Genomic DNA, 24,530 nt, shown 5'->3' with positions numbered 1-24,530 from the left:
GCACCGAGAGAGAAAGAGAGACAACACAGAGGGAAGCCACGCCTCCCCAATTTGAACCCTCTTTTTTTTTTTTTTTTTTAAAGAAACAAACTTGATCCAAAGGAAATAGTGAGAGAAAACAGGTAAGAAAATTAAACCAGAGAAGAAAATGGCTTAAGGTAATCGGGAGCAACCCAGATTCCCCTACTCGCATCTGCTGGAGTCAGAAGATACTGAACTCCTGCAGAGGGGGTAGTAGTACTTATGGTGACGCCCCCTCAAAGCTTTTGCTGACTCCATCTGCTGGATTGGGGACATAACCCACGGTCTGGACTGATCCAGGTACGTACAGGGAATGGGATAACAATTATTGAATTGAAGACATGTATACCTCTAGTAATTTAATAAAATAAAATAAGATTGGACTTCTCTCATCTGGAAAGATCTTCTGCATCCTAGATGTTTGTTTGTCTTGTTCACTGGATACCTTATATGAAACTGGAAATTTTAGCTAAAAATGAGTATACAAATGTTTCTTGTTTTGCTTTTTTTTTTTTTATATATAGAGGAGTGGAATGTTTCTCTCATTCACTCTCTTAATCATTCATACTCCTATATATAGTGGAAGAAAAGTTCTCTTTAGCCCACTAACTCACTGGCACAGATGTCAAACTCATACCGAGGCACTTTTGGGGTTTTTTTTTTTAATGTGTTCTATGTTAATTTTCACAAAATTCAGTCACAGAACATTCAGACTTTGGAAAGTTTTTTTTTCTTAAAGGATACTTCTACAATTGGCCAATTTGTTAAGAGGAGAAGCTGTTTCAATCAGAGATTTTTTAAAACCCCTTAGTGGTGATATTTCTCAAATCCCTCTGGGAAGCCATCGGTCTTTCCCAGGTTTGTTGGCTTGTTTATTGTACTCAGATTATCTAGGTTTACTAATTGTTTCCCCCTTGAACCCAAACCAAATCTTGACATCTTCCCTGGCGTTTTAATTTCAGTCAGGGGACACTAACAGCACCTTCACTAGCACTTCTTTTAGTTTACTCACTAATTCTCCCACAGTCCTCTCACCCTGGGCAAGCTTTCCCAAACCAAACAGGTTTTGGTAAGGAACACACACACTGCCTCGGCTTCCCTCTTTCCTCACTTTAGTTCTCTTAGCAGCAGCTCTCTAGCTGAGTGCCAGCCTTCTCCTTTTCTTGTGCAGGACCCCACCGACAGCAACAGGAGCCCTCTCTATAGCGTCCGCTGCAGCTGAACCTGAACCCCGTGGTTTCTCTCTGGCTTTCCCCTCCCCTTGCTTAAGGCACAGCACAGGCTAACCTGCGGAGCTGAGCAGCCATGCTGCCCATCTCTACCTCCAACTGGCAGCCAACCCAATGGGCTGCTGCATTACCAGCTGCTCCAGCACTCGTTCTCTCTCTAAGGGCCAGTGCCCAGCCAGGCAACTTTCACCGCCCTCCCGTCTCAGAACAGCTACTGTGTCTCAACGTGACCGGCAGAACAGGCGGCTTCAGGTGCACTATCTGCCTGTAACCTGAGCTGCTAGCTGCCTGAGCTCCCGGCGCATAGACGAGCCGACGCCCTCACATACTTTTAGCAAAAACAAAACGCGAGCGAGCCCCCCGCCGCCGCCCAACGAGTCAGGTGAGAAACTGGACCTGACGGGGGATACCTGGCGGTTGCCTGGCAACGCATGACAACCCGGCCAGCTGTGGCAGAGAAACGCAGAGGCGCGTGCGCCGGCAGCACCCCCAGTGGGCGGGGTTCGGAGGCTGCTTTCGTTTCGGGCTTCTTTGGTTGCGAGTTCCTCCCGTCGCGCGCTTCGTTTCCTGGCTCCGGTGCCACTTTTGTTCTTTGACCATGTTGGGTAAGAATTTCTGGTCGCGGCGGCACGTTTTCTAGCCTGGCGACATCTTACGGGAAGAAATCGGTGAAGTGTGTTTTTTTGGCCGGAGCGGCTGCACATGCAGTTACATAGAGCTGTATAATCATTCTGTCTCTGTATAAAACCCCCAAACCTTCCAAGCCTGTGCCAGCTTTGGACAGAATGATCAAGTACAACTCAGCCACTACTTTTGCCCTGACTACGACTTCGGAGACTCAAGAGACTCCTAGGAAAGTAAGTACTTGGAATGGATTGTACTTTTTCAATGTCCCATTAGCTGCATGAAGTTATTGACGCTTAGCAGGGCAGTGTCACACAAACTAGGGAGGGGGACCATTGCAGAGCGCATGCAAGGCTCGGACTCGGCCGAGAGCGGCGGCACCCTGCCTTCCCCACTCCACCCTAGGGATAGCGGCGGACCCCCTCCTCCTCCTCCTCCTCCCCCTGTCCTCGGATCCGGCGATCGCTCTGCCCCCTACTCGCATCGCTACATTACCGCCTCTGGACTTGCTGTGCAGGCACCATGTGAAACGGAGAGAGGGAGAGGCAGCGGAAATACAACCTCTCCATTTTCGTGTCCTTCATGGAGTTGTTTGTTTTTTTTGTACAGGTATTTAATGCAGTATGAATTCGGCAACGCAGAATCTTTACTAAGGATCGTTTCAAAATTGTGACTTGGCTAGACCCTGTCTTATGTCAGACATATGATACCAAGCTTGTCTTTCAATTTTTGTTGTGTTCTGGTTTAAGTGAAGAAAAACGAAATGTAAATTGAAATTAAACTAAATAGCAAACAAAGACAAATTCTTGTTACTTTTATGGGGCTTCGCACTAGGAAAGTAGGCTTCCAAAATTCTTGTTGAAAAATATATCCAAAGATAGTAACAGTTTAGTGGATGCAAATAGCAAAGTTGCCAATTGAGAGGGGTGGGGGTACTTAAAAAAATTATTTAATGACTAAGATCTTGATTTTACAACATTCTTTAGATACATAATTGATCAAATATCTGAAGATAAATGTTTTGTACAATTTGTTTTATGTTTGTGGATCAGTGAGGATATTTTGGCTGGGTTGGAGAGATTTGCAGCTGCTTATAAATTTTTGCACACCTCTGAATTCTGCAGACTAGGGGCCTGCATGCAAAAAATGGTCACATTTTGTTTGCGCTAATGTAAGTATGTCATCTTTTGCAAAGCATATTTACTGCTTTATAAATGGTTCCATTGTCAGTTTTTATTCTGATATAGAAACTTACAAGATTTGGAGGAAAGAGAGGACCAGTTGGTCCAGCCAGTCTGCCCATTTGTGCTTGCTTACTGTGCTGTCTTTGGTCGTTTTCAATTTGTTGTCTTCCTCTGCCACTGAAGATTTGTGGGTTGGTTTTGTTTTGTTTTTTTTAATCCCATGGAAGTCCGTTCTCAGTATTCACCTGATATTCTATGAAAAAAACTTTTTTTTTTTTTTTTTTTGCATTCCTTTGGAGTTTCCTTCTCTTCAACTCATATGATGATTCATTGTCCCTGAGTTTTTCATTTTATGGAAATTGCTATCTTCTGGTTCTTTGTAGCTCTTTAGCTTCCTTAGGGCTAGATTTATCAAAATACCGCATGCGATAGGAAGAGGAGCATGTTTTATAGTAATAGCCTATTTATTGCAATGTGCATAATCTTAGTGCTTCGCATAGGTTATTTATACTACTATAGGAGGCCCACCTAGTAACTTGAAATGAGGTTTAGGTAGTACTATAGGGGTTAGGGGCCACTTTGACATGCAGAGTGAGACATACAAACATAACAGTGCACTCTTGTGAAGATTTGATGTCTTTCAGAGTGAGGAAACTCACACAACGATGACATTTGTACAATGTTCTCTCACTCTAGTTTGATGTTACCCAGGTAGAGAGTCCATAAATCTAGGTTGAGAGAACAATGTACAAATCTCATCGTTGTGTGAGTTTCCTCACTCCAAAAGACATCAAATCTTCACAAGAGTGCACTGTTATGTTCGTATGTCTTACTCTGCATGTCAAAGTGGCCCCTAACCCTTACACTACTACCTAAACCTCACCTCGAGTTACTAGGTGGACCTCCTATAGTAGCATAAATAGCTGCTTACTCTGGTGCCATCCCCAGAAGCTCTCACTCTCCATATCTCAGACTCTTCCCCAGCCTAAAAATGCCCAAAACAGAATTTGTGAAAAAATCACAATTTGTGTTATGTCCATATCGCACAGCTTAACACTAATGAAAAGGGTGTAGTTATTTTCGGCGTTAAAACACTGCGATATCATGCATTATGGCTTTGCACTTTGCGAAGCCAGCCCATGTTTACAAAATTCCTGCCCCCAAAAATTAGCATCGCACCATTCGTTATGGTGCTTTTTGCATGTGTTAAGGCATTTTTCGCATCAAAAACACCATAATGCGAGTTGGAAAATGACCCTATTAGTCTGTGTATGGCTTATGTTAGCACTGGATGGATGTTTAAAACATAGATTTATTTTAATTTTATGATTGCACACTATAATTTTCAAGGATATCATGGAAAAATAAAGCACTTCAGTTAGGTTTGAGAGTAAGGAACAGTATGGAAATCATTGACCAAAGTGACCCTGCATATCATTTGAAAATATACAGATTTTTGAACTTAGTCTTGTAAGAAGGACTATTTAAAATAATCTGCTGTGCTAGTAATTTCCCTTATGTGAATAGCCATGATGATTTTCCCAGATCACAATATAAATCTATCTATTTGTAAACAAGTCATATTGTATATAGGTTATATGCTACAAGCTTATATTCTCTTTTATTTGTATTCAACTGTTACCATGTTTTTTATATACCATATTTATTAGTATTCAACTGTTACCATGTTTTTTATTTCAATTGTTTTATTAATTGTTATCATGTCACAATGTAAAACAGGGCAGATCTCGCCCCATTCAACCTGTTACCCGGAAACCGATGTGATATCTCTCGATCGAATGTCGGTATATAAAATAAATAAATAAATATATCAGAAAAAAATAACTTTTTTAAATTTATTTTTTTTATAGTTCTGTTTACCCTCCATGTATTTTCTCTGTTTCTTTTCTTTGCATTCTTTAGTAAGAAACTTGTATGGGTTAAAGTAGCTTTCTTCTTTGTGTGGTTGAAAATTACTGTCCTATCAAACACATTAGATTAGATTATAAAATAGAAGGACTTATTCCCTGATGAAGGTTTTATTATGGAGTGGAAATGAAAGCAAAGGATGGTGTTTTATGGTTAATCTGTTTTTTAATTGTAAAATAGCAAAAATGACAAACATAGCATGAAATGGAGCATGTTGGTTCCTTACATACCCCAGATACACAGATCATAATAACATTGCTTCTAACAGTGATAGGGATGGTGCTTTAATAGATAATGCTTATACATATTTGATTTTGGTGGTCACAGTTTATTTTAAATATTATTTTAATATGGACCACAAGGTGACAGTGAACTAATTATAGCAGCATGTTAACCTAGACAGTTCCAAAGCAAGTGATGTTGAAATGTGACCCAGGAATGTCAGAGGAGAGTTTAAGGTTGCCATGTACTGCAAAAATCTTATCTGTGGACAGAAAAGGTTCCAAGATAAAAACATGATCATAGGATACCAGCTTTCTTTGGCATCAGTTGCTGGAAGCAGGTTACGAGAGACTATATCATTTAGTTGGTTTACTTAAATTCACAACTATTGAGTGTCTTTTGAAGTGTGAAAGCTGGTTGGCTGGTCGAGAAGGGATTCCTGCTTTGGTAATATGTTACTAATTGAAAATTCCTTCCCATTTTGTCAGGTTATTATCCTGAGTCTGACTTAATCTTAGTCGATCAGTTTGCAGAGGTATTCCTCTTTTATGATTAATATTAAGGTGATGTACTGTTGGTATTTTGGTTTCTGCTCCTTTAAAAGGCATATGGTGTTTCAGGGTGTGGGTTTTGTGGAACAAAAATGCAAACTGGGTGGTTGAAAGCACATGGCAAAACTCATCTGGGGCGTGTGGCACAACCCACACTTTGGAATGTCACATGGATTATATAACTCTTGTTTATAACTCTGTATACAAAAGGGTGTAGCTAAAGACTGCATTTTTTTAAGATGTTCTGGAGACTTGCACTTCTCAAGAATCTCCCCCCATCTAGTTCAGATTCATGCTATGAAATATAGAAAATAAACTGTTTAACTTGATTGTATTAAAGAGCTGCTGCTGAGTATGTGGTGATGTTCAGTTCATTAACCTTGCATTAGGCAGGGCTTCTAAGGGTCATGTGATATGTACTAGTTCTAGACCATTACAAATGAATGGATTTCTGTGTATCCCTGGGAATGGCAGTTCTTTGAGGGTGCAGCTTTGTGCAATATATGGGCCTGATTTATTAAAGCTTTTCTCCCATTCTGTGTCTGTGGGAGAAATGCTTAGTGAATAAGGCCCTATGTTTGCCATTTCTGTTATCCTATTCATTATACTCAGTAGGCTCCAGTGAGTTTAACTTAATCTGTGACACCCAGGCGCCCAGAGAAATGCAAGTGTACTGTTGAAAGAATTGTAAAAATTATGACAAAAATGAAATGCACACAAAGTATTAGTAATGGTAGTGTGTGTACCACATTGAAATTTTAGTTCATAGGAAATGAATTCTTTAAATTATTTTCTTTTTTTGTGTTAAGTTAGCTATCTCATAGAGTATGTATATTGTCACAGGCCAGTGTTTCCCTGAAAGTACAATAGGCAAAATGATGGCAATCCAGTAAAAATGTATTTTCCCGTTTTGAGCCTCTGGTTAATCTTTTTGATTGGTTGAAAATGGTCGCTATCATTACAGTTGCACTTATAGAAATCTTTCAAGAAGAGAATCTATTGCACACTTCCTAGGTCTCACTGCTGGATTAGTTGACTTGCCAAAAAATTGTGATGCACATGTGTGTGTGTGTGTGTGTGTGTGTATGTATAAAAAACAATGTTTACTGAATATGAATAAAGTGGTCACCAGTATTTCTTTTATTTATTTGAGTATTTTATATATGTTCTTCCAAAAGAAGATCACAGTGGTTTACAAAGGCATCATTCATATTCTAGGTCAACATTCTATACATCAACAAATACATGTTCATGTTCGACACTACATTGATACAAGTTAATAAGGGTTAGGACAGTAGTTTGTTATACATGTGTTCTACTTCAATGACATTCATGTATTTTCCAGTAAGTTATCATAATAGACTTACATCTCTCGTTACTCTTTGCTCATTCTATTAATAGTATCTGGTTTTTTTTTATAGTGAATTAAACTAATTTGTAACAAACAATTTAAAGCTCATTCTTATGAATATTTTTTCCTAGGGTAACATCTGTAGATTACGCTTAACTGTACCACCTGAAGAAGCTTCACACTGTGAAATTAAGAATGAAAGAACAGAAAAGGTAAGAAAAGCTAAGGTGCTACGCCAAGTAATGAACGTTGTCATTATTTTGAAAGCTGCAAAATTGCCAAATCTAATCTTCAAAGCTGTATTACAGGATTTAAAACTTCCATTTTTAAGGTATCTTCTACATTTGTTAGACCATTATTTCCACATTTCAAGTGGACTAACAAACATCCACAATACATTTTTCAGGGAAACTAGGTTTCAGTTCAGGCTTTAAGCACATTAAAGAAAAAAATGTATACCTCTGAACTACTCTTTGTTTAAATTGATTTCTAACACACAGGCCGATACAGTAAAGTTCGCGGGAGAGCGGGCAAGTGCCCACTCTCCCGGCGCGCGCACAGGCCAGTGTCCTGTGCGTGCGATTCAGTAAAACAAAATATTTAAATTAGGGCCCATGGTAAAAAGAGGTGCTAGGGACACTAGCACATCCCTAGCGCCTCTTTTTGGACAGGAGTGGCGGCTGTCAGCGGGTTTGACAGTCGACGCTCAATTTTGCCGGCGTCTGTTCTCAAGCCCACTGACAGCCATGGGTTCGGAAACTGGACACCAGCAAAATTGAGTGTCCAGTTTTCAACCCGCAAGCCGCGGGCTGATTTTAAATTGTACATTTTTTTTAATTTTTAACTTTTTTTTTTTTAACTTTTGGGACCTCCGACTTAATATCGCCATGATATTAAGTCGGAGGGTGCACAGAAAAGCAGTTTTCTGTGCACTTCCCCAGCGCCGGCAGAAATTAACGCCTACCTTTGGGTAGGCGCTAATTTCTTAAAGTAAAATGTGCGGCTTGGCTGCACATTTTACTTACTGTATCACGCGGGAATGACTAATAGAGCCATCAACATGCATTTGCATGTTGAGGGCGCTATTAGTCTCGGGGGGGGGGGGGGGGGGGTTTGGACGCGCGTTTTCGACACGCTATTACCCCTTACTGAATAAGGGGTAAAGCTAGCGCGTCGAAAACGCGCATCCAAATGACAGTTAACAGTGCGCTCCACCGGAGCTCTGTTTTTCAAAAGTGAATTAAACAATTGGTCATGCAGTTAGTTGAGTTGAAAATGCATGTTGAGCATTTGCAAGCTTATTTCTTAAATATACACATATGTGTACTTGCCAAACATTTAATGTGCTCAAATGGCGAGATTTGCACAACTTGGCTAATGACTTAAACATTTGTTATATGTTGTGGAAAATGGAGCCCACAGGGTTTATATTTGTAAATTGTAAATTTAAGTGTTAATAGTTGTCTTTGCCATGCACACTTTTTTTTTTTTTGTCTTGTTTATATGTAGTGCATTTAAGCTTACTAAAACACATAGCTGAAGATATAAAATATTTTGTTAGCTTTTCAGGCTGAATAGTATTATAAGACAGTATGCCTTTAAAAATGGAGATGGATGAATGGGGTTAGCGGCTGAAAAGGAGAAAGTGGGCTGTCGTCCCACCTCAGCTTGGCTTCTTGACATTTATTTAAACATTTCTAGATGGTTTATCAACTTTACCAAGTGTTTTACAAATAGTCGTTCATAAAAATTTAAAATAGAAATTTTAAAACAAATTAAAAATAAAAAATAATAATCATGACACTATGGCAATTGCTATATTTTTCGATCCATAAGATGCACCTAGGATTCAGAACGGGAAAATAAAAAAAAAAAATGGTGTGCTTAAACCGGATCTATTCCCGGGCGTCTGTGCGTCTTATGGAGCAAATTAGGGTAGAGCACAAGATGGCGCCGGCTGTCCATTGCTCCTACCATGTGACAGGGGCCGACCAATGGCACCGGTAGCCCCTGTGACATAGTAAGGGCAAAGGCTATCGGCGCCATTTTGAATACTGGCAGCTGATGGCCCGAGTGCAGGAGATCGCTCCGGATACCTGCTGGACCACCAGGGACTTTTGGCAAGTCTTGGGGGGGGGGGGGTCAGGAGGGTGGGGGTTGTAGTTAATTAAATTTAAAGGGTTGGGATGGGGAATGGGGACAAAAAAAACATTGGTTGTAGTTAGGTTTTTTTTTTTTTTTTAATATTTGCTCCATAAGACGCACAGACATTTTCCCCCTCACTTTTGGGGGAAAAAAGTGCATCTTATGGAGCGAAAAATACAGTAATATTTTTCATTATCTGTTTTTAAATTTTTAACAACAATTGGCAAAAAATAAATCAAGCACAGCACTGACAATAGTTCACAAAATAAAACACAATTAGATCACTCTGCCTCTTTCCAAGTATGTGGGCAATTTGATGTAGGAGCAAGGCAAGTATCATGGATTAAAAGCCAGTTGGAAAAAGGTGACCTTAACCATCTTCCTGTTTGTTTTACCTGGCAGATTATTCCATAGCACAGGGCCCTGAACACAGAATAATCACTCACTTAACTCATCCAGTCATATCTCTGATCTTAGGCTTCTTAAGAACATAAGAAAATGCCATACTGGGTCAGACCAAGGGTCCATCAAGCCCAGCATCCTGTTTCCAACAGTGGCCAATCCAGGCCATAAGAACCTGGCAAGTACCCAAAAACTAAGTCTTGTTGGTTGATAGTTTGAGTGCTGCATTAAAGATTAGATACCCTTATCAAAGCAGTATTTTAAATTTTATTCTCCAAGTGATAGGTAACCAGTGTAAATTGGCCAAAATAGGAGAAATGTGTTGGTGAGTTGGTATTCATGCAATCATATGTGCTGCAGCATTTTGCACTAGTTACAAAGCAAGTAAAGAAGATTGTGGTAAGCCAACAAACAATGCATCGCAGTAATCAAATAATGAAATGACCAATGTATGCAAACTGATTTTAAGTCATCATCATTTAGAAAAGGTCTCAATCTGTGCAGAATGTGTAGTTTTATAAAAGGCACTTTTCATGACCTTAATATGAGGTTGGAGAGACAACTTAGGCTTCATAATCATGCCAAGATTTCTGGCTTGCTTAACTGAAGTTCTCTCTGTTCGCACTGAGCATGAAATATCAGGAGATAGAAATCTTGCTAGGTAAATAGTCTTTACAAAGTGTACTGCATCGCCTTCTTGAGAAGTTACCCTACTACCCTAGATAACACAGGGTATGCACAGTTTGTTTATTTATTATAAAGCTATTGGTCGCTCGCTCCAATGATTGCAGCGACTAACAATTACATTCATAATTAAAACATAACATAAAACAGAATACACATAAAATGCACTTACCAATATAATATGCCATATCCATTTTTATTCATTTTAATTTATAGCACCACCCCTTCCTGTATTCATAGCCTTTCCAAGTCACTTCGCTATTCTTCTAAGTGCCTTTATTCACTGAATGTCTGTTTAAATAGCCAGGTTTTGAGATCTTTTTTTTAAAGGTTTTTACATCTTTTGTCGTAGGAAACAACTGAAGCATAGAATAGGACTAGCAACTAATATAACCCTCTTATCTACCTCTCCTAAGTGTGCCTGTTGGATCATAGGGACAGCAAATAAACCTTGGTTTGCTGGCCTTAAACTGCATAGTGGTGTATATACATGATGCATGCCTATCTTAAACAGCATTGTAAATATGCCTGCTATATTTGTAGTCTTGCTTTCATTGTAAGTGAAGCATGTATTTTATCTTTATTTTAAAGAGTATATTCTGGTATATTTTTTCTAATTAGAAAATCTCATAGAAAAGTGAAAACTTAAATGCAAAAAGTTGCTCTTGAAGATTTTGTAATGCGCAGCAGGACATGCAAGATTCCATATAAATGTGGAGAATGGCAATATCTGATATGTTCAGTATATTTTTATCTTCTGTGAATAATTGTTAGAAATCCTGGGCTAATGATTCTCACTGACCTTGACAAAGCTATTGGGATAATCTTTAATGTTGGCAAATTTTGTCCTTGAAAAAGTACTTTTTACAGATTAGTACAAAGAGGCTTTTGTTTAACATCTGGCATGAATATCTTCTGTAAGCATAGCCCGGTGACCCTTGCAGGGTAAATTCCATTCACCATTAGATACTGTGTTCTGATACAGTATCAGCATGAGCACTGCTCACTTCTAGGGGTACAAAGAAACCAAGAACATGTTTTCTGTGAAAAGGGAGACAGTGTGCAGGAAGAGGGAGAATGTGTCCCCAGATAGACATGCAAGGAAGCTCTAAGGTGTGCTCTTGTCTCTGTCTCCCAGAAACTATTTCTGGGAGATTGACAGGATATTGTTTGTTACAACTTTGCCATTTCCTTTCATTGTGATATAAATGTAAATCGTTAACCTTTTGTGTAATTACGAGTCCTTTGCATATCTCTACTGTTTCCAACAATATACATCTTAGAACTAGAATAACATGCTGCTTATTTAAGATTTGTATTGGTTTCTAATCCATGGTCAGGCCAGAATTCCTTGGATGCGTTATTTTATTTGCTTTTGTCTTAGTGAGTTGGTTTTGAAGGATTGTTTGTATGGTCTAATTTTGCACTTTCTTGTGATGTAAGAATGTTATGAGCTGTGGCTGTTCTCACTTTTCAGATAAACTTTTCAATTTTTAATTGATAAGCTTTTATGTTAAGCACTTGTTTTACAATTTATTTTATGAATGTTTTAATTGTTGAATGTTTGAGTTTTTAATGTATTGAGGTTCATGTATGTTTACTCTTTATGGGGTTTTATGTACTGAAGTATTCAAATAGTATGTGTTTGATTTTATGAAATTATTTCTATGTTTTGGCATTTAGTGTTACATCTGCTTTGAATTATGCAGTACGTTTGTTATGTATTTTTATTGTAAATTGCCATGGGTTATCAATGAAAAAGTGTTAAGACTAATCCAAATCTGCTTTTAGAATAAATATTCCACAAATGAGGTAGCCATGTATATATCAAGCCATTACGTCCCCTCTACCCCATCCCTGGAATACCATTTATGGCAGTCACACGCCTCTCCTTTATATTTCTGGTAAGGTCATCTTGTGCTCATTTGCATTCTGAACTGAAGAAGAGATTATTTGCTCTCAAAGCTAGTCGAGAAATATTTAGTTAGTTCAATCAATAGGTATATACCTTTTGTATATTTTTCTTTTTTTGTCAACCTTTTATTTCGTTACATTCAAGTGGACTAACACAGCAACCAAACTACTGTTTTTTTTATTAAGGCATATTTCATCAGTGCAAAACGCCTACTTCCATCGCCTTGTGTCTCTGACCATTCATATCAGGAGCAACAGAAAACCTTTTTTCTTACTTTCCATTTACAGATAATGTCATTCTTTCTTATGTACATTTTTTGCATAAATAATAGATTGGAATTATTCATTTCCAGACCTACCAATAAAATACTTGATGCTAGAAAACCAGTAGGGTCTTCTTTCTGCTTGTGGGCAGGGATGGCCTGCCCCTGAGAAAAACAGCATTACTAAACGAAGTGTCAGTATTAAGCAACTATTCTTTACTATGCGGGGATAGAGAGATCAAGTACCAAGAGAAACCAAGAAAATGTGGCCTACAGATATCGAAACAGTCCTAATTGTTTGGGCACCACTCGCTTGCTCAAAAAGAACATCTAAGCTGACCTTGATATCTCGCCCCAGCATTTGCCCCCTGGAGAAATGAGAGACGGTGAATGGCAAGGGCTTGTGGGTTCTGAACTCTCTCAGGGATGATGCAAGGATATTAGGCACCCTAGTGAATCTTACAGCTTCTACCCCCGTCCCGCAATACACACACAATAATTATGCATTTATAATTGAATGTTCTTTTTCATGTAAAATCTAAGTACAGTGTTCTGAGAGATAATATACAAGTTATTGTAAGTGATAATTTTATTTACAAACACTGCTCTGATGCCAACAAGGAAACCTGCAAAAGACACTTGGAACCCATATGGTATTGGGCCTATTCTAAAGTGTGTTGGGTTTGGTGCTTGGCCCTCAGAAAGCCAAAAGTAAACTGAACTACAATTACAGTATGTTAAACCTCCCATACCAAAACACTTAACTGCCAGCATTCAAACCGTAATAATCCTACCCATGAAAATGCAACAATGCGAATATTACTCCTTAAAACACCAATACACATCCTATTATGAAAATAGAACACGTCAGGCTGCTATAAATCACTACACAGTAGCAGAATACCTCACCACGGTCACTCATGCAGAGCACAGAGAGACCTTCACAAAATAAAGAATAAAGAGACCAGAAAGTACAAACTGAAAAGTGCAGACAAAAACAACCGGAAACCACAAGCCAGACTCTGTAATGCAACAATGGAAAAACAGAAACCTCATCATTCTTCATAAAACATTAAACAATACAAGCTTCTAGATATGCTTGGTAAGTAGTGAGCCCGATAGAAAATTAGAAGGGCAGGGGGAGCAATCATGATCATTTTTGCCCTGAATTTGGGGGGGGGGGGCATGGCTCCTGTCCCCTGTTCCATCTTTCCACTGCCTGTGTTTCATATGAATATATTAAGCATCCTGTCCACTGCCTGTGTTTCATATGAATATATTAAGCATCCTGTCCATGGGCAAATTTTGACTGAAATTAGGTAGGAGAGTGTTTCTGAGATGTCAACACATCTGTCAAATTTCAGCCCCCCAATACATATGTGGTGAGAGTAGGCCCATTTGTGAACTGGAAGGTCAGGGGAAATGTTGCTTAAAAGAAGACCAAGAAATGTGACTTCTGTTATGTTTCTCCACCTTGTTATAAACTGGACTGGAAAACAGTCAAAACTTTGGTCAAATGCCATGTTTTGGCCCACCTTAAATACCTACAAGTGTTTCCTTGTCAGCATAAGCATTTTAACTCAGATTTTCTGTTTGGCTCACCTACTAGTGTATCATATTAGAAATCCTTTTCTGCAGTTCAGCAGTGTTGCATGCATGTGTGGTTACTTTCCTGTCTCACTTTCGTTCTTTTAAATCAGTGCAAACAAAGCAAGAACTTGCATGAAAGCTTATCGGCAAACCTTTTGGTTAATTTACCTTTTGCGGTGGCTTAGTGTCACTCTGCTAACAAGTTAATCACAAGTCGGTCAACTAGGTGTATTATGTACCAAGGCTAAAAAGCAACAATTTAGCATAACACACAGCAAACCAGACTGAACAAGATTCTTGCTGTATTTGAGCTTTATATTACGTGTAGATCCTTTCCCCACTTCCCAAATGTGTTCAAGTCTAATCTTAAAAAATGATGCACTCTTTTGGATTGCATGGTTTGTGTTTGCTGCTAACAACCATAGCAGACAGTGTCAGAGCAATGTTAGCATTTTACTGTGACAGTAAAGTGCCACTAGCACCTCCAAAGTTTCCTTTCATCATGGCAAAGGAGCTAATGGTACTGTTTCACACAGCTGAACACATTACAATGCAGTGAATAAAATTGTTCATCTGGTTTCAGAAATGCATTGTAGGGTATTTTGTGCCACTAAAGCCTTTTGTTATTTTACAGATAAAATGACTCTGTGAAACAACACCAGAGTTTGCTGACCTAGGGATACATGCGTTCCGCTAGCCCAGCACCTGAGAGGTTGCCAAATTTTCAAAATGCATGCAAGGCTGTGTGTAATAACCTAGGCAATATGACACTTGTCTCGCTTGGTATCTTTTATTTGCACTTGCTTTATCTCCACCTGCTCCATTTAGGAAAAGATCCAGAATTCCTGATCAAACCAAGTGCTTAAAGAGAGGCAGTCCACCTGCAGTACATTGCACATTAGTAATAGTTCCTCCTTTTTTTTTTTTTTATTTGGTGACGCCTTTGGCTGTGGTAGGGAAATTTTATAATTGCTCTATAAAACCTGATTCTATGCGTGTTTAGTGTACACTTCACAAAGGTTAAAGAACAAACTTCTTCCTCCCCCCACACCCTCTCGTAATTCAGAGGGGCATGTGTGCCCAAACTGCCAACTGAGAGATGATTAACAACATTTTCAGTCATTTTGTCAGCGTTCACTGCTTGTGCTGTATAATTCTCCTGATTCAAGCTTGGGACATACAAAGGGGGCGTCACATTTACAGATACTATGACTGTTTAAAGCTGCTGCTAAACAATGCCTCGGACAATGTTTGGAACATTTTGGTGATTTTTATTTTAAAGTCTTTCAATTTTTATCATAACAAACCATCAAGACACAATCTTAAACACTTCACACACATAGTGCATGATATAAATGAACTTTATTAGGAAATATTTCAAGTAACCACTAATTTTAATGGTGACATTAATATCCAAGTTCTCCTCTTTTAGGAAGTGGACTTCTTTTTCTTAATTGCCTGATGGTGAGCCACTGCTGGGATCCTGGCACCATGAATCTTCACAATTACCTGAGGATTTTTTTTTCCTTAAGACCCTCCTACTTTTTCCTCTTCTGGTCCATTGCAGCAATGGTCTGGAGGCTGGGAACCACACTCCAGCTCTCCTTCCAGGGCTCTGTATCATAAAGCCTAAATCCAGCAACTGGAGGTTGTGCTTATTGATGATCATGACTCCCCACTCCCTCCCCTCCCAGGGGCTGTGACTGCACAGCATCCCTGGGCCCAGCCAAACTGGGGTGCAGAAGACCCAATCTGGGAATCAAACCAGGACTTTTTTGCATGGAAGTGCAGAACACTTGCCACGAAGCCACCGGGCTGGCCCCTGAACTACTTGCAAAAATGATGAGCAGGTTTTAGGGGGTGACTTCCTAGATTATAGAGGAGTGGATTTTTTTCTTAGTGTAACGATAAGTGAGTTTCTGCTTGTGGTAATTACTGTATTTTTTGATGCTATGATCTCTACAACAAATAAGGCAAGTAGTATTAATGAAAATGTTCTTGCACCATAGGTGAGTAAAGTCATTTTATGGGGTGTAAATATGTGGTTCTAATTATCTGGAACTTGGTAACACAAAACCTGTTGTTTGAAGACTGTCATCACCTTGTGATTAGCAACCAGTAAATAATGAAGAAGGTTGAGACAGTCTAGTCAGAAGCTCTGTGACACCTCTAGCGTTTATTCTCTTTGCTAAGAGGGCATAGCAGTACAGTCTGCTGCTCACTGCTGAGCCTAATATACTGAAGGAAGTTCGTGATATATCTGGGATTCTGCCACAAAAGAGAGAGGCCAGAAGTTTAGATGAGAATAAACTTCCACAGACACACATTTACACATCACAGAGAAAAGCAAGGCAAAAACTCTAGGGTGGGGGTGGGAGGGAAAAACTATTTTTTGGATCCAGATCAGTGTTCTTATGATCTGCATACTAACAGGCAGAGAAGTGCATTTTGTTTTTCTGTTGTTGCATGAATAAATATGTTGTGTTTAAAATTGTATCTATATGAAGAAAAATATATTTTAAACAACAAACAGGAGCACTACTGCACGCAAATAATCTCAGCAGACCACAGAAATGTGCAGGAAAGAATTCAATGTCCACACAAAGTTCAGTGATATAATGTTTTCATTTTTAAACAGCAACACCACAGTGTTAAATAAGGAAATTGAATGGCGCTATTTCATCTGAACCTGTAAGCTTCGGGTTACTTTATTTTATCTGTCTGTCCTACATGTAGTATCTTATATATTATTACACACCATCTGCTGACACTGTTTTGCTATACCGTTGAAAATCTATTTGTTTACATGTACAAGTTTTCCTTTTGTATCTTATGTAAGTAACTTATGGACCTTGTACGGCTTTGACTGTCATAATCATTTTCAGTCTTCTTTCAAGTCTGTTTTCTTTTTCTGAATATACTCTGTTAGTCTTCTGTCACGTCCGGTTTATAGTACCTTCTTCTGATTGGTTACTGAACTTTCGTGCCAAACTTACTGAAGTCAAATAGCCACCATTTTCATGTTCGCGTTGCACTCCCAGTGACGCCATAATTTGAATTGGACAAAGGTATGTCTGAATATATTTTATTTAAAGTCTGGCACATAGATTTTCTAAGATTTGTGCATTTCTTGGAAGATGACAACCCTCAGGGAGCCCTGTCCCTTGCCTTTTCCCATTGCCCATCATAGACGAGCATTGCTACAGGATGGCAAGTGTGCCCGTCCCCCCACCCCCCCCCCAAAAATAAATAGTCTTGCCACTCCAGTCTTGGCCGCCACCTTTTAACACATTGTGGCTGCGGCTACTGCTGCAGTTCTGCTTCTAGCTTGGGCCCTCGTCCCTGCCTCCTGCAATCCATACAGTTGAAACATGAGACGTTTGAACTGTGGAGCTCTGATTCTGTGGAGCCCTGAGTGGTTCAAATATCTCTTTGAATGAAAAGGACCCTCTCAGGAATTAGTTCACTGGCATTTTTTTTTGTTTTCTCCACTTATGAATATTTTTACTGTATGCCTTATCGAGCTATGGATGATATGTGGCCTCCAAATTTTTTAAATAAATTTAATGGTAGTTTTACTGAGTGCTTGAAATTAATCTGATGTTTTTTTTTAATTGAATAGAAGGTCCTTTAGGACTTTTCTTATTGCATTATGTAGTCCATTTCCAAGGCAGGAAGCCATGTTGTGGGGATGGATGTGAGATGTATGAAAATGTCACTTTGGCTTGCCCCATTCTATAGTTAGTTTACAGCAGCCCCCTACTGTCTAGAAGTGTTTCCTAGTCTGTTCAAGACATACCTACATGAACAAAACGTTATATGACACACCAGCCTCCATGGAGCAGGGAGTGTAGACCTGGAGAATTAATGGCTAAAAGAGGAGCTACAGAAGCACCAGTTTCTCTTCAAAGGGAGAGAGGGAAGGTGGAGACACACATGAACTCATGACACTGGACCAGCTCCTTCTATGTACAAGTACAGGAGAAGGGCGAAGTCAGCCACATGACTGCCAGAGTTCCTCAGAGTGAGTCATATCCAGTGCTCTGTGCACAATGTTCATCTCACATAGCCTGGAGATAGGACAGAGCCTGGAAGAACTCAAAGGAGACTGAGGGGGAGAAGGTGCTGTATGCAATGTAAGGCAAACTTTCAAACAACCGCGTGGGCGTCCATGAGAGTGTGGTTCCCGGTGTGCGCACATGCACGCACTGATTTTATAACGTTGAGTCACTTTGCTGAGCCTGCTACTGTCCTGGCTGCTGCCCTGGAGACTGGAAATCAGCAGATGATGGGAAGGGGATGAGCATTTCTTGCATTTCACCCAGACACTCGGAATTTGCATCAATTGCAGGTCTCTGGGGAAAGTCTAGAAAACTCTGGTTGTCTCTGTATTTACTGCTCCAGCCACTTCCCTTCGTTAAGCCTGGAGCCCTCACACTGCCGAGAAATTGTAGAAGGGCTGCAAGTAACTTAGTCTTGCAGCTGTGATTGCAGGTCTTTGACCTCTGCTGAGGGCGTACAGGTCAGGGGGTGGAAGGGAAAGAATGCTGAAGGGGAAGAAAAGTGATAGTGGCGGAGAGAGTGAGGATCAGCAGAGAGGATGTGGCAAAGAGAGAGCTGATAACGTGTTATTGCACCCTACTCTGCCTGCTATCCACGACCATTTTCAGGGTGATCATGACTGGGAAGTTCCCAGGGATGGGGAGAGGAAAGAGGAGAATTTGTGAATTGAAATTATTCGAAGGACAGGCTGCAATCTTGAATCCTTTGCCTTGGGCACAAAAACCCCTTGTCGTGGTGCCGTGCAGGAGCCCCGCTTCTGCCATGTAGACATTCATGGGCCAGATATCCCCGTGTTGTTCCCAAGCCAAAATATTCTTCTCAGAAAGTTCATGGATAGAAAATACTGGCAGCCCTGTATCTAAGTGATTTGATTGCCTAGGTTTCTGGAGTTGAAGAGACTTTGTGCATAGCCAGCTCTAGGCTAAACGGCTCCCATGCCCCAGTGAAAAGTGTTTTGCTTCAAACACGCCACCACCCTCAGCCTCTTCAGGGATTTTTCTGTTCCCCCTGCTAGTTACATTTAGACTTTTGCCGCTTCTAGGCACTGTGGTGCCATCACATCCAACAGAGGCCAAACCAGGCCACAAGAACCTGGCAATTACCCAAACACTAAGAAGATCCCATGCCACTGATGCAATTAATAGCAGTGGCTATTTCCTAAGTACCTTTGATTAATAGCCATTAATGGTCTTCTCCTCCAAGAACTTACCTAAACCTTTTTTTAACCCAGCTACACTAAGGGGTAGATTTTAAAAGAAGCGCGATCAGCCTACTTTTGCTTGCGCATCAGACTCAAGCAAAAGTACGCTGGATTTTAGTAGATACGCGCGGAGCCGCGCGTATCCACTAAAATCCCGGATCGGCGCGCGCAAGGCTATCGATTTTGTATAGCCTGCGCGCGCCGAGCCGCGCTGCCTCCCCCCGTTCCCTCCAAGGCCGCTCCGAAATCGGAGCGGCCTCGGAGGGAACTTTCCTTTGCCCTCCCCTCACCTTACCCTCCCTTCCCCTACCTAACCCACCCACCCGGCCCTGTCTACACCCCCCCCTTACCTTTGTCGGGGGATTTACGCCTCCCGGAGGGAGACGTAAATCCCCGCGCGCCAGCGGGCCTGCTGCGCGCCGGGCCGCGACCTGGGGGCGGGTACGGAGGGCGCGGCCACGCCCCTGGGCCGTAGCCACGCCCCCGTACCCGCCCCCAAAACGCTGCCGACACGCCCCCCGGAACGCCGCGACGACCGGGCCCGCCCCCCGACACGCCCCCCTCCTAGAACCCCGGGACTTACGCGAGTCCCGGGGCTCTGCGCGCGCCGGGAGGCCTATGTAAAATAGGCTTCCCGGCGCGCAGGGCCCTGCTCGCGTAAATCCGCCCGGTTTTGGGCGGATTTACGCGAGCAGGGCTCTGAAAATCCGCCCCTAACTGCACTAACCACATCCTCTGGCAACAAATTCCAGAGCTTTATTGTGCATTGAGTGAAAAAGAATTTTCTCTGATTAGTCTTAAATATGCTACTTGCTAACTTCATGGAATGCCCCCTAGTCCTTCTATTATTTGAAAGTGTAAATAACTGATTCATATCTACCCATTCAAGACCTCTCATGATCTTAAAGACCTCTATCATATCCCCCCTCAGCCATCTCTTCTCCAAGCTGAACAGTCCTAACCTCTTCAGCCTTTCCTCATAGGGGAGCTGTTCCATCCCCTTTATCATTTTGGTTGCCCTTCTCTGTACCTTCTCCATCGCAATTATATCTTTTTTGAGATGCGGCGACCAGAATTGTACACAGTATTCCAGGTGCGGTCTCATGATAGAGCGATATAGAGGCATTATGACATTTTCTGTTCTATTAACCATTCCTTTCCTAATAATTCCTAACATTCTGTTTGCTTTTTTGACTGCTGCAGCACACTGAGCTGACAATTTTAAAGTTTTATCCACTATGATGCCTAGATCTTTTTCCTGGGTGGTAGCTCCTAATATGGAACCTAACATCGTGTAACTACAGCAAGGGTTATTTTTCCCTATATGCAACACCTTGCACTTGTCCACATTAAATTTCATCTGCCATTTGGATACCCAATCTTCCACTCTTGCAAGGTCCTCCTGTAATGTATCACAATCCGCTTGTGATTTAACTACTCTGGATAATTTTGTATCATCCACAAATTTGATAACCTCACTCATCGTATTCATATATATATATATATATATATATATATATATATCAGTCCAAGTACAGATCCCTGAGGCACTCCACTGTTTACTCTTTTCCACTGAGAAAATTGACCATTTAATCCTACTCTCTGTTTCCTGTCTTTTAACCAGTTTGTAATCCATGAAAGGACATCGCCTCCTATCTCATCTCAGTAACAGCAACACAAACGTCCTCCACTATCAGGCACTCTGTGATGCAGCATAAAACCCTGCAACAAAGTCACTCTGAACCAAAATAGCAAACCTGCCATACCAGAACAGCACTAATTCCCAGGATCACACAGCATCAACCCTATTGTGAGCCCTCTGGGGACAGAGAAATACCTACAGTACCTGAATGTAATCTGCTTTAAAGTGCCTGAAAAAGCACAATATAAATAATAAAACATGAATAGGGCATAGAACATAATAAACCTCTGATTGGTAAAACAAAACAAACAGGATTGTTAGAGTGTTTGTACATGCTAGCAGGATATCTGACCTTCTGACACACACACACACACACACACACACACACACACACACACATAGCACAGACTGTCAACAAATACAGAATAAGTGACCAAAATTAGAAATAAATAAGCAAGTAAAAAAATAAAATGGAAACCCAAGAAGCCAGACTTTGTGTGCAAATAGGATAAAATGAATTTCTGATTCTATCTTGTGCAAAATACAAAGAGATGCACGTTCTCAAAACTGAAATATTCTATTTGCTAAACTAAAAATAAATCTTTTTTTTTCTACCTTGGTTGCCTGAACTTTTTATTTTTCCAATCACATTTTTACTCATCTGTTTTCTGTTTTCCTGTTGATCTATTAACTCTTATTTCAGGATCTCATGTCCATTTTCCATTTCTTATTTCCTTCTCTCTGATGAATCTTTCCCTGTTGTCTAATTCTTCTTCATTTTTCTCTCTTACTTTAAAATCTTAGCTAAATCTCATCCTGTCTTCTCCCCTTCCTGCTCTACTTGTCCCAACCCTAAACCTCTCCAACTCTCCTCTGTCCTCTAGCTCTTCCGTGTTGGGTTGCTTAATTCACCATCTCTGGCTCTCTTGACCTTTACCTCTTACTTTCTGAAATCCCCTCCCCACCCTCAATTTACAATATTCCTCACTTTCCATCCTTGCCACTGCCTCCTCCTGTCCCACCCCCCCCCCCCCCCTTCCTCAGCTTTCGATCTCCCTTACCTAACACACTTCCTTCTCATCTCCTTGCATCTGACCCTCACCTTCCACTACCCTACTTTTCACACTCCCCTCTTTAGGCTTTCAGTGGCCTCACTTCCATCCTCCCCTTCCCTGCTGTTCTGTCCTGCTCCCTCCTCTCCCTTAGCTTACCTTCCTCCCCAGCCCCACTTCTCCGCAGCTTGATAGGAGGGAGAGCGGAGTTGGCAGCCGGTGCCACTAACTTCTCTTTCTGCCATTAGCTCCTCTCCCTTCCCTGTTTAAACGAAACAACCAAACCAAGCAACTACTTTTCGGCCCTGGGGTTGCAGCAACTCCTCTGCCTCACAGGCAGGATTACGGAAGAGAGCCAACTTTTTTTGCAGCTGCATTGGGCGTGGGTGCTGGAACCCTGGGTAACTGCACAGGTGGCATACACCCAAAAGCTGGTGCTTTCTTGATGCTCCTGACTAAAAAGCAGCTGTTGTCACCTGGTCAGTATTTGCACATTTTTTCACTTTAAATGCAACTCTTAGCTGATGATGGAGAGAAATTTGCGATGCTGTGTAACAGGTTTTCAGCTGGGCTGAAACTTTTAACCAGACATTGTATTTACAAGATTGGGATGACACTACCAGTAGCAGTATTAAAATTACGTTTTTAGTCTATATGAATAGAAACTATAGTGAATATGAAATCAATGCTAAATTTAGGCACAAGCTACCTATGCTACAGCTTTGGGCTTTTAAATATAAAAAAATTACTGCATTTCAGGTTTGGTTTTTTGAGTAATGCTGTGGGGCCTTTTAAACTTCACATAGTTTAGGGCCTCAGTATGTCTTAATCCAGCCCTGACTATGATTGTTAATGTATAAAATGATTAGCATAAAATTGTATACAGAAGTCTTCCTGAAGCAGGACTGGTTTGGTTGTGTTTGAGAGGCCCTCTCTTTGTGTAGTGCAGTGCAATAAATGTTTAGTGGCAGTAAATCAGCAGTGACCACAAACCATGTCTGGTGTGAAAAGCGTCCTGTAGCACCGGGAGGGAATGAAGCACGGCGAGTTCCAATCTCAAAAAGCTTAAGGCAGAAGGCCTGCTTCTGCAATGCGCTGGTGGGTTAGAGGGAGGGATAATGGACATTTCTGGAGAATTCTCTTTGAAATTGTTGAAACTTTGTCACTTTACATGGAAATGTTTTGGATTTTTTTTGTTTCTGTGTGGAAATTTTACACATTGTTTCTATTTAGAGGACAATGGTTATACATACAGGCTTTTAAACAAATGGAAGGAGATCCTAAGAACAAATAGTTGGTATTTTTCTTAGTCTTTAGGATTTTATGATTTTATTCTTTATTTGATTTCTTTTATGCATTTTTAGTAATTTTATATTTATGCAACAATGTTTATTTTATTATTTACTTAAACTTTTAGTATCATTATATAATAATTTGAATTATAATATTGTTATTTATATATTTTATTGTGCGATTTGTAAACCGTTCTGATGGTACCTCCAAACGGGGGTATAGAAAAGCTGTCAAAATAAATAGACAATTTCTACCATTTTCTTAAAAATCTATGCAGTTTTTTTTTCCATTTTCTGGGCCTCTCCTTCAGGGCTGATATTTGTTTACCAGCCCTGAGCCTTTAGTGACATCGGACACGGCCCCAAAGAATAACAGGAAAATGTAATGTGTTTGCTTAAACTAGTTGTTTGATTCATTTAAAATTACACACATGAGAATTGATTGCAGCTTTGGTGTGAAGTTTTGTGAAACTGAAATATATATATTTTTTAATTTTCTTTTATTAAATTTTTAGCATAGAAAACAGTACAACCCATAACTATCAATACAAAAGGTATGCAAAATTGCAATGTCGTACATGTCCCCCTCTCCCTCCTCACTCCCTCCCCCCCCACCCCTCCAATACAGCAGAGTGTTACAAAATAAACAAGCAAATGAACAGTTCGGTGCATATATGGTGACCTGGGTACAATCCATATAATATGCAGTAACATAATCTCACATGGTGTGTCTCTACAAAAAGCAAAGTCCGCAATGACTTCGGACCCTATGGATGCCAAAAGTCCGAGTCCATAACATATAAAAATGGTAAGTTACAGTCTGTTAATATAGGCCATAAATGGTTGCCAAATATTACGAAAGGAAGCAAGTTTGTCATTCTTTTAGCAGTAAGGGAAGCTAAATGATAAGCATGCAATTTAGTGATAACTTGGGGCAAGGAAGTCTTTTTCCATTTAAGAGCCAGCAAGCCTCTAGCAGCTATAAATACATGAGTGCATAATTTCTTAATCCCTATGGTCATAGAGTCAGGGAATTGCTGCATTAGGGGCAGTGGATATACCCAAAATGTTACTGATCCCCAATGTTACTGTATACAAATGTTACTGTATACCCAAAATGTTACTGACATAAAGGAGTGGCTCTTTATGTCAGAAACAATATCCAAGCATCT

The 24,530-nt window shown here is 40.4% G+C and overlaps 1 protein-coding gene across 3 annotated transcripts in view; it reads left to right on the top strand.

Moving 5' to 3' along the window:
- Window positions 1-1,733: 1,733 nt before the first annotated feature.
- Window positions 1,734-24,530, top strand: part of LOC115075226 (myocardial zonula adherens protein-like) — a 165,281-nt gene continuing 142,484 nt past the window's right edge. Inside the window, exons 1-2 of one of the 3 annotated variants that reach the window (XM_029575506.1) lie at window positions 1,734-2,107; window positions 7,243-7,323. In XM_029575506.1, the coding sequence (XP_029431366.1) occupies window positions 2,036-2,107; window positions 7,243-7,323 (153 nt within the window). In that variant the 5' untranslated portion in view covers window positions 1,734-2,035. Of the gene's footprint in view, window positions 2,108-2,380; window positions 2,484-7,242; window positions 7,324-24,530 lie in introns of those variants that run through there. The other 2 variants (XM_029575508.1, XM_029575507.1) reach the window with 2 other exon arrangements.

Source organism: Rhinatrema bivittatum, chromosome 13, assembly GCF_901001135.1.
Source record: "Rhinatrema bivittatum chromosome 13, aRhiBiv1.1, whole genome shotgun sequence".
Lineage (NCBI taxonomy): Eukaryota > Metazoa > Chordata > Amphibia > Gymnophiona > Rhinatrematidae > Rhinatrema > Rhinatrema bivittatum.
The sequence above is the reverse complement of the archived record's forward strand: the minus strand, read 5'-3'. Positions and strand labels throughout refer to the sequence as shown.